The sequence below is a fragment of the Thamnophis sirtalis genome, unplaced genomic scaffold (assembly GCF_051295495.1).
Source record: "Thamnophis sirtalis isolate CommonGarterSnake01/CBP01778 unplaced genomic scaffold, rThaSir2_p1.2 scaffold_4, whole genome shotgun sequence".
Taxonomy (NCBI): Eukaryota; Metazoa; Chordata; class Lepidosauria; order Squamata; family Natricidae; genus Thamnophis; species Thamnophis sirtalis.
The window spans coordinates 124,477,748-124,487,497 of NW_028261384.1; the positions used below are offsets into that span (position 1 = coordinate 124,477,748).

At 44.2% G+C, this 9,750-nt stretch overlaps 1 protein-coding gene across 1 annotated transcript; it reads right to left on the reverse strand.

Annotated features, from left to right (window-relative positions):
- Positions 1–5,722: 5,722 nt before the first annotated feature.
- Positions 5,723–7,538, reverse strand: LOC106537892 (ribonuclease). The gene is made up of 2 exons (XM_014052174.2): positions 7,485–7,538; positions 5,723–6,187 (listed from the first exon to the last, which is right to left on the reverse strand). Exons 1-2 carry the CDS (start codon positions 7,536–7,538, stop codon positions 5,723–5,725), a joined length of 519 nt encoding a protein of 172 aa, XP_013907649.2.
- Between the last annotated feature and the right edge of the window lie 2,212 nt (positions 7,539–9,750).

Consider the following 9,750-nt stretch of genomic DNA (forward strand, 5'->3'; position numbering starts at 1 on the left):
ACCCAAGATTTAATTAATTACATCCTTTTGGTAGATAAACAGATAGATAAACAGAATTGGAAGGGATCTTGTAGGTCATCTAGTCCAACCCCCTGCCCAAGCTGGAGACCCTGCCTACACCATTTCTGACAAATGCCAGTCCAATTTCTTCTTGAAAGCTTCCAATGATGAAGATCCCACAACTTCCGAAGGCAAGCTTAGGGGGCGTGCATTAATGCACCAGCGTGTATACCATCCCTGTCCTATTGTCCCCATTAATTAGTACCCCATTCCTGTGATCCTTTCCATGTTTATATTTATACCTCTTATCTGGTACATGTTTGACTAAATACATGCATGCATATGTAAAGCTGTTCCATTGGTTGATTGTTCTCCCTGTCAGAAAATTTTCTCCTTTTTCTAGGTTGAATCTCTCCTTGATCAGTTTCTATCCGTTATTCCTCGTTTGGCCTTTGGAGAATAGTTTGACCCCACTAGTCTCTGTGGCAGCCCCCTCAAATATTGGAAGACTGCTATCATGTCTCCCCTGGTCCTTCTCTTCCCTAGATTAGCCATGCCCAGTTCCTGTAACCGGTCTTCATATGTTTTAGTCTCCAGTCCCATAATTATCTTGATTGCTCTCCTCTGCATTTTTTCTAGAGTCTCAACATCTTTTTAATAGCATAGTGATTAAAACTGGATGCAGTGTGGTCTTATTAAGGCTTTATAGAGTGGTATTAGTACATCACTTGATTGTGATTATGTCTCTCTGTTAATGCAATTTGGGATTGCATTGGATTACTTCGCTGCCGCTGCACACACACAGCTAACTTATGATTCAAACATTATACACTGAAACTATACAGTCCTATCTACTATATTGACTATGTACTCTGAATATTTAAATATTTCCATCACTTTGGACATCTTTTAGATTTTCTAGGATTCTTTCCTGGTGTATGTACATGTTGTCAGTACCTAGCTTGAGGGGGGGGGGAGGGAGGTGTTAAAAAGAAAGGTAGAACCTGATTAATATTTGGATGGGAGACCACTAGGAAAAGCCCATGCTCGGAAAGCAAAACAAAATTGTGGAAGAAAGCAAAAACATACTGCTTCCTGTATTACTTCTATGAAAACGTGTTAAAGTCTGGCCACCACAGACATGATCATTAGATGGCAGCAAAGAACTGGAGATTTGTGTACATCTTAGCTGTCCCCTGGATAAAGACTATCTCTCTGATCTGGTTTTAAAAGTCTGTTCCCATGAACACAGTTAAGCCCCTTGGTTAAAAACCTAGTGACCGCTTTCACATAACATGCTGCAGAAAGTTAGCACCCTCCACTCTCGTAGAAAAATGGAATATTCTAGGAAATATTTAAAAGGCAGAATATTATGTTTACTTGGAAAAAAGGAGAAACGTGTTTTAAAGACAAAGCAGCTTCCTGCAGCTCCCTGCCCCCGCCCCCTTTCAGATCCAGGATGATGGGATTAAGATATGGCCCTCAGGACATGATAGGATTAGCACTCTACCCATCGCACCACATGGCACCTGGGAAGATCACATCACCCAGCAAGGCTCAACCAAGCCTGGGACTCAGGAAAGCCTGCAGAGTTGCTCCTGCATGGCCCCATGGGAGTCTGACAACCAATCAGAATACAAACTCAAATTCAAAAGCCCAGAGAGGGTATAAAACTCAGGCACTCTCAGCATCTCTTCCCCTTTTTTTTCTTCACCCAACATCTTCAAGTCATGTGATCCTGTCCACCTTTAAAACCTTCTTTCCAAGCAACTTCCGCAAATCCAGGGTCTTTTTCCCCACTTGGCACTGAACCCAGAAGGACATATCTTCCAACAAGGCTATACTGGATTATGCTTCCCAGTAGTTCACCTTTGGTGGTTTCGAGGCTTGTGGGAACCTGAGAGAGTAGATTAGATCAACGCATTGTGCAAAACCAGAAAAATGGCTAATACAGTAACAAGGTTACACCACTGTGTACATGTGAGCTATGCTTATGGAAGGAGGAGGCGTGGGTGGCAAAGGGAGAGGATTTCAGATTGCAAACCAGATTTGACCCATTCTACTTTTGAAAATGAGCTGCACCAGCTGTTTCCCCAAAGCAATTGCATTCCATAAGCGTTGGAGGAAGTTGATGTAATCTGTTGTTGCGGAATCTTCCTATGCAATTAACTTGGCAAACAACTGCTTGCCAAGTAAGTGATTTATTTGCCAAGATTGAGCCATCTGGAATTGGACAAAATGGTGACCTCCCAAATCATGAAAACAACCCATGACGTGAGCAGTTTAGAATTCCTGGTATGTTTCTAGCATACAGCTAGAAAAATAAGAGAGGTTTGTATTTCCTCCACTTATGCGTCTTATACTACAGGTAGTTCTTGAATTACGACTAAAGTGGAGCCCAAATTTTTGTTCGCTAAGTGAATTTTGTTCCATTTTATGATCTGCTTTGCCACGGTTGTTAAGTGAATCACTGCGGTTTCTTAAATTAGTAACGTGGTTGTTAAGTGAAACTGGTTTTTCCCATTGACTTTGCTTGTCAGAAGGTCGCAAAAGGGGATCACATGACACACCCACCCACCCACCCCGGGGATACTGCAACCATCGTAAATGTGAGTCAGTTCCCAAGAGTCCCAGTTTGATCATGTGGGATGCTGCAACGGTTATAAGTATGAAAAAAAAGCCATGTCACATTTTTCAGTGCTGTTGTAACTTCGAACGGTCACTAACGGAACTGTTGTAAGTTGAGGATCACCTGTAGCTAATTCTTCTAATAAAAAAGAGAGATCACAATGATTTCCATTATTTAATTTATCAAAGATACAAGCAAACCTGTGCTAAATGCCTATTGCAATTTCTCTATAGCTGAACGTTAATTTTTACGTCCAGGCGTAAGTCTGTATATAATTGTATGAGTGTATGTATATGCAGAGGTGGGCTGCTGGGGGTTTGCAGGAGTTCAGGAGAACCTCTGTAGCTAAGATTCTGTGCAGTTTTGAAAACCCCCAAATCCCATTCCTGGCTGGCCCCGCCCACCCCTCCTCTTCCCAAGGAGTCCCCACACAGCCCATTTTAGATGCAGGAAGTACAGGGTGGGCACAGAGACTTGGGGAGGGCGAAAAATGAACCTAGCGGAAGTTTGGGAAGGCCAAAATCGAGCCCATTTCCGGCCTTCGGAGGGCCTCTGGAGCCTGAGGGAAACATCCTCCGCCATGAGGGAGGCCATTTTCACCATCCAGGAGGCTTGAGGAAAGCCTCTGGAGCACGGGGCAGGCAAAAACATCCTCTGCCATGGTGCCAGAGGCCAACTAGGCCACCCCCACCATGGCCACGTCTACCTAGCAACCAAGCAGAGAACCCCTTGCTAAATTTTTTGAAGCCCGTCCCTGTGCGTATGGATCCTTCAAAGGTTGCTTTCGGAAACAGAACTTGCCTGTTTCTGAAATAACCAATAATTAAGTATATAGATGAAGGCAGTTTCGATAGAACCTGTTTCAATAAATTGATTAAAGAATAGAAACAGCATTGCACAGAAAGCTCCACCCGTTTGGGACATGTATTGTGGTGTCATTTGATTTATTAAAGGAGAGTAGCCTGCAGCGCAATGCTGCTTTGGTCATGTTGATGAATTCTCAACAAATCTAGTGAAACTTGGAATTGGAGAAGATTCCCAAATGGGGAACTTGTAGGGTTTTTTTTGAGTATGAACAGTTCAAGCTTTATTTAATTCTCCGAACCTACCTCTTCTCTACCAATCATCATGAGGAATAGAATAGATTTTAGGGGTTTTTTTTTTTACATGCAGGGGTCATAATTCTCATAGTCAGATATTATTTGTCAAAGGATACCTGTAAATATTGGGAAGATGGTTAAGATGTCTTTGAACCCTTCTGGAAAGAGATGGACTCTTCTCAAGGGAGGTTTTTTTTCCATATATGGTGCATAGCCTATCATGCATACATTGCAGTGGTGGGTTCCGGATCCTGGTGCAACCAGTATAGGGCAAAGGGGCCTGGCGTCCATCACATGAATGTGCACAGCACACGCAAGCACATGCACATGTATACTTACTGCCTGGATAGCAATAGCAATAGCAGTTAGACTTATATACCGCTTCATAGGGCTTTCAGCCCTCTCTAAGCGGTTTACAGAGTCAGCATATTGCCCCCAACAACAATCCGGGTCCTCATTTTACCCACCTCGGAAGGATGGAAGGCTGAGTCAACCTTGAGCCAGTGAGATTTGAACAGCCGAACTGCAGAACTGCAGTCAGCTGAAGTAGCCTGCAGTGCTGCATTTAACCACTGCGCCACCTTGGCTCTTCGTGGACGCTCCGCGATGCTTCAGCTGTTTGGCGGAGTGTCGCTCAGGCGCCGTACACTCCGTGCACATGCGCAGAAACCCCGAACAGCTCAAATACCAGTAAGGAGCGCAGGTGGGCCGGTAGCCGTCCAGAGCACCGTACCGGAACGATACCCAGTGCTCCCAGAAGGCACCATACCGGGGCATACCGGTCGTTACCCACCACTGATACATTGCCTTTTTTTCCCAACTAAACTACTGTTATGAATTGCAGCGTCCCTAATGCCATCTCTGGCTGGTAGGCTGCATAGTTTAGTGGGTCCTACAAGACAGGCTTCTCCTAACATGAACACGGATAATATGACTCTGATCCCAATGGGTGATCCCATGAGGAAAATCCCATATTATACTTCAAATCAGCTGGACCAATTGAGATCATCTGGATCAATTTGGCATGTCTTTTTGAAATGTTAATTCAGAGGTGTACTGTTGGAAGAAACCTCCACCTGGGTTCCATTCCCAAGTGGGAAGAAAGACACTGGAAACATGGAGACTGCTTGGAAAGATGGTTTAATGCTGGACAGGATCACATGGCTTGAGGTCCTGGGCAAAAAGGGAAGAGATGCTGAGAGTGCCTGAGTTTTACACCCTCTCTGGGCTTTTGAATTTGAGCTTGTATTCTGGTTGGTGGTCAGACACCCTCAGGGCCATGCAGGTATAACTTTGTAGGTTGTGTCCCAGGCTCGGTTGAGCCTTGCAAGGTAATATAATCTTCCCAGATGCCCTGTAGTGAGTCCTGTTGCTAGATGTTTAGAGGGCTAATCCTACCTTACTTTGATCTTGGGTGAGGGCATTTGGCTATGAATAGACCTAGCTATCTCTAGTTATCTGTTGTGGGTTATTGAGGAGAGTGGGGGCTATTAAGAGTGAGTCTGTTTCCTGCCTATCTATCTATCTATCTATCTATCTATCTATCTATCTATCTATCTATCTATCTATCTATCTATCTACCTACCTACCTACCTACCTACCTACCTACCTACCTACCTACCTACCTACCTATCTATCTACACATGTTTTTCCATTTCTCATCCAGGGAAATATAATATTTTGCCTTTTTAATATTTCCTAGAATATTTCATTTTTCTAGGGGCGGGGTGCTAACATCGCACAGTACATTTGAATATAATGGTTCAACCCAAATTGCCAATTCTATCCAGGCATCGAATTTCAGACCAATTTTGAACTGCAACTTTGCAGAGATCTCCCGGATAGCCTGGCCTGCCAGATTCTTTATATCATGAGATTATGAAGCGATGCGATATGGGTGCAAAAGGGAAGCAAGGATTACGGATTTCAGCGCACTGACTCCGCGAAATAATAACCCAACTACCCAATTGTCGTAGTTTCAAGTGGATCGACTCTACATGAAATTGCTCTCTTCAAAATGGACAGGCCAACCAGAAGAATCACAGTTGATGAGGATTTGCCGTTGTCCCGTCTGAGACGAATAACGGCACTGGCCCTGTGACGTTCCCTGTAGATTACAGGTGGTGACAGGGAAGACGGATTTGCTGAGCCGCAAAGCTCTGCGATAATAAGTCCCAGCCCAACTGCAGATGTCCTTCAGCTGGTTGCTTGGAGCATGGACGAAACTGTTGGTGGTTTTGCAGGGCCTGGACATGCCCCTTTGTAGCATCATAACAACGCAGTAATTCTGCCCCACGACTTTGGTCTCGGGAAAATCCTGGTGCTCCCTTAGAAACTTCTTATGTCGGGGATTCTCAGAGGAGCTTTGGCTTGCAATCATACAAGGTGCCATCAGCAGGAATAACACCGGACAGCCCCATTTCTTCAGAACCAGAAGCATAGCTGATTTCAGGTGGACCTGAAACCAGAGAAAAAAAGTAGGAGGATCAGGACAGAGCTGCCTAATTTGTGACCGGCTAAAATAAAAACAGTTCAAACAACTGTCCTTGAGACCTTCAAACTTTTATTGTCAGAGTGCGATATGTGTACAATGAGGTTGGTTGAGCCTTCCTTTGTGCACCCCCCCCAACCAGAAATGGTATCCTCTTATCTTCACTACTGGTTTGGTAGTGGGAGCATGTGCAGAAAGTCCGTGATGATGTCTGGGTGGGTGGGCGGAGCCTCGTACCGCTGCCCGAACCAGTGCAAACCGGCAGAATGCCAAACTCTGCCCATAGGACAATACAACTCACAGTGAAAGACGAAAAATCTCCAGCCCAGTGAATACTATTAACAAATACCCAGTCCTATCACACCATGTGAACTTATTGCACGTTGCACTGGTCCCGCAAGTCAATCGTATTATGTTGTTGTAGAGTTATGTTTCGTTTGGGAGTCTGACAGCCTATGGTTAAAAGCTGTTCTTCGGCCTGTTTGTGTGGCTGCTTATGTTTCTATATCTCCATCCAGATGGTATGAGAATAAAGAAGAGCTGACCAGAATGTGAGTCATCCCTGAGGATTTTCCTCACTCCTCTAAGGCAATGAGCCCTAGCGATCTCGTCTAGTGGTATCAGGACAGCCCATAATGTATTATGCTGTGTTCACCACCCTCTGTAGCAGAGGTGGGTTCCTACCGGTTCGGCCTGGTTTGGCCAAGTAAGTAGTAACTCAGCCTGCCACATGCCGAACCGGTTCCCTCGGCAGCACCATCTTGTTTTTTGTTTCTGTGCATGCGCAGAGGGCATTTTTTTTAGTACTGCACATGCACCCGTAGTATGCATTAGGCACCCCTGCGCGCAAACCACATCCCTGAGCAAACCGGCAGTAGCAACCGCCAAAACCCACCCCTGCTCTGTAGTGTCTTTCTATCCACGGCATACCACACCATAATGCAGTGAGTGAGGGCGCTTTCTGTTGTTTCATTTCATTTTTTTTTCATTTTGCTTTATTTGTATGCCGCCCTTTTCCCTGAAAGGGACTCAGGGCGGCTCACAACTCAAGGGAGGGGAAAAACAGACAAGTTACAAAACATAAAAACCATACACAATTAAAAAGCACAACAATCATACCATTCGAAGTGGGGCTGCAAGTCTTTAGCCCCAGGCCTGTCGGAACAGCCAGGTTTTAAGGGCTATGCAGAAGGCCTGGAGGGTGGTGAGGGGACGAATCTCCACGGGGCTGGTGGCTGGTTCAACATGGGTAGCCATATCTCACCATAGCAGTGATGATGTCATCAAGGCCATTGTGTCCCATGTGATAGGAGAACATTGTGCAGATCAAAGATTAAAGGATATCTGTGCTACTTTAATATTTATAGTATTCTGATATAATAAGCATGAATTAGTTTCTGGCACTGTGACAGCTGGGTAAATTTCTGCTAATTTTGGGACCACTTTTATGATCTTGGTGCCTTCTGTTTTGAAGGTCAACTCATAGAATAATTGAACTGTGAAGTCAAGAGGCAAAGAGATTTATCTCCTTTAGACTGAATATCCTCAGTTCCTCCATAATTCAAAGACATTATAACATCTGGGAGGAGGCAACTTGAAAAGAAGGCTTTATATATGCAACAAAATAAGGTGATAGAAAGTCTGCATTGAGTGAACTCTATTTTAGAACGTGGTAGCAGAAGACTCTTTTAAAATACTTCCACTGTATGTCTATGTAGATTATCAGTCATCCAGGTCATAGTTGTATCAAAAGTGCTTTCCCCCCCCTTTTTTTTTCTTTTCAAAAGGCAACTGGACTGTTTTTTGAGGAAGACAAAGAAGATGTTTCACTTCTCATCCCAGAAGCTTCAATTGTCCCAACTGATGAAACTTTTTGGATGAGATACGAAACATCTTTTTCTTTTTCTGCTATAAAAATATCCATCAGGTGGCAGCATTTAACTCACTTTGACCATTATTAAAAAAACTAAGAAGTGTCAAACTCAATTAGTGCAAGCTGAAGACCATTAGGAAGTACTAAAGCTACCGTAGTAAGAATAGTGATACGTAGAAACAAACAAAAAGGATTGCAGTGAAGACCTTTGGTATAAATAGTCCTCAACTTACGACCACGATTGAGCCCAAAATTTCTGTTGTTAAGCAAGACATTTGTCAAATGAAGTTTGCCCCATTTTACCTTTCTTGCCACACTTAATAAATGAATCACTGCAGTTTATTAAACTAGTAACAGGGTCACTTTTTTCAGTGCCATTGTAACTTTGAATAGTGAACTGTTGTAAGTTGAGGACTACCTATACCTATTTCTTTCGACTGCTTCCTTGAAAATAAGACCCAACCAGAAAAATAAGCCTAGCATTGTTTTCTGGATGCTCATAATATAAGCTCTACCCCCAAAATAAGTCCCAGTTAAGATCCTCAGCCAGCCAGAGACATTTAGTACCGTATTTTCCTGAAAATAAGACCTAACCAGAAAATAAGCCCTAATGTGTCTTTTGGAGCAAAAGTTAATATAAGATCTGGTCTTATTTTCAGGGAAAAACAGGTAACTACAGTGAACACAGAAGACTGATGCATCCAAGGCAGCTTACAAACATACATCACTTAGTAATATGCATGCTTGGTTGGGGATCAGCCCTTGTGAAATCAATTGCAAAAGTCCTGCTTTCAACTGAACTCTGTTGCAGTAAAGCCAAGAGGAAGTCATTTAGCAAAAGCGCAAGGCAACAAAAATGTCTTTAGTGTAGAAAATATGGAAATACTACCTTTGAATGCAAATGTACATGTTTTAAGGAGAAGAATTTGAGGATAGCATTTTGCCTAGGTGCCCTGATCAATTTTGCCTAGGTGCTCTGATCTATTTTTTGCTACACAAGTGTGTCCTTGCATTTTCCCCATGAACATTCTATTATAGTCTTAAGCTTAACCTTTCTTGGGAAGGTTGTTGAGAAGGTGGTGGCCTTCCAGCTTCAGCGGTCCTTGGAGGAAGCAAGTTATCTCGACCCCTTCCAGTCAGGCTTCAGACCCGGTTACAGCACAGAAACCGCTTTGGTCGCATTGACCGATGATCTTTGGAGAGCCAGAGATGGAGGTCATCCCTCCATCCTGGTTCTCCTTGACCTCTCAGCGGCTTTCGATACCATCGACCATGGTATCCTTCTGCGACGACTGCGGGAGGTGGGAGTGGGAGGCACTGTGCTGCGGTGGTTCTCCTCCTACCTCTCGGACAGGTCGCAGTCGGTGTTAGTGGGGGGGCAGAGATCGACCCGTAGGCCCCTAACATATGGGGTGCCTCAGGGTTCGGTCTTATCCCCCCTACTATTCAACATCTACATGAAACCGCTGGGTGAGATCATTCGCAGGCACGGGATAAGATACCATCAATATGCGGACGATACCCAGTTGTATCTGTCCGCCCCGTGCCAACTCAATGAAGCGGCGGACGTGATGAACCGAGGCCTTGAGGCCATTATGGACTGGATGAGGGCTAACAAGCTTGTACTCAACCTGGAAAAGACCGAGTGGCTGTTGTG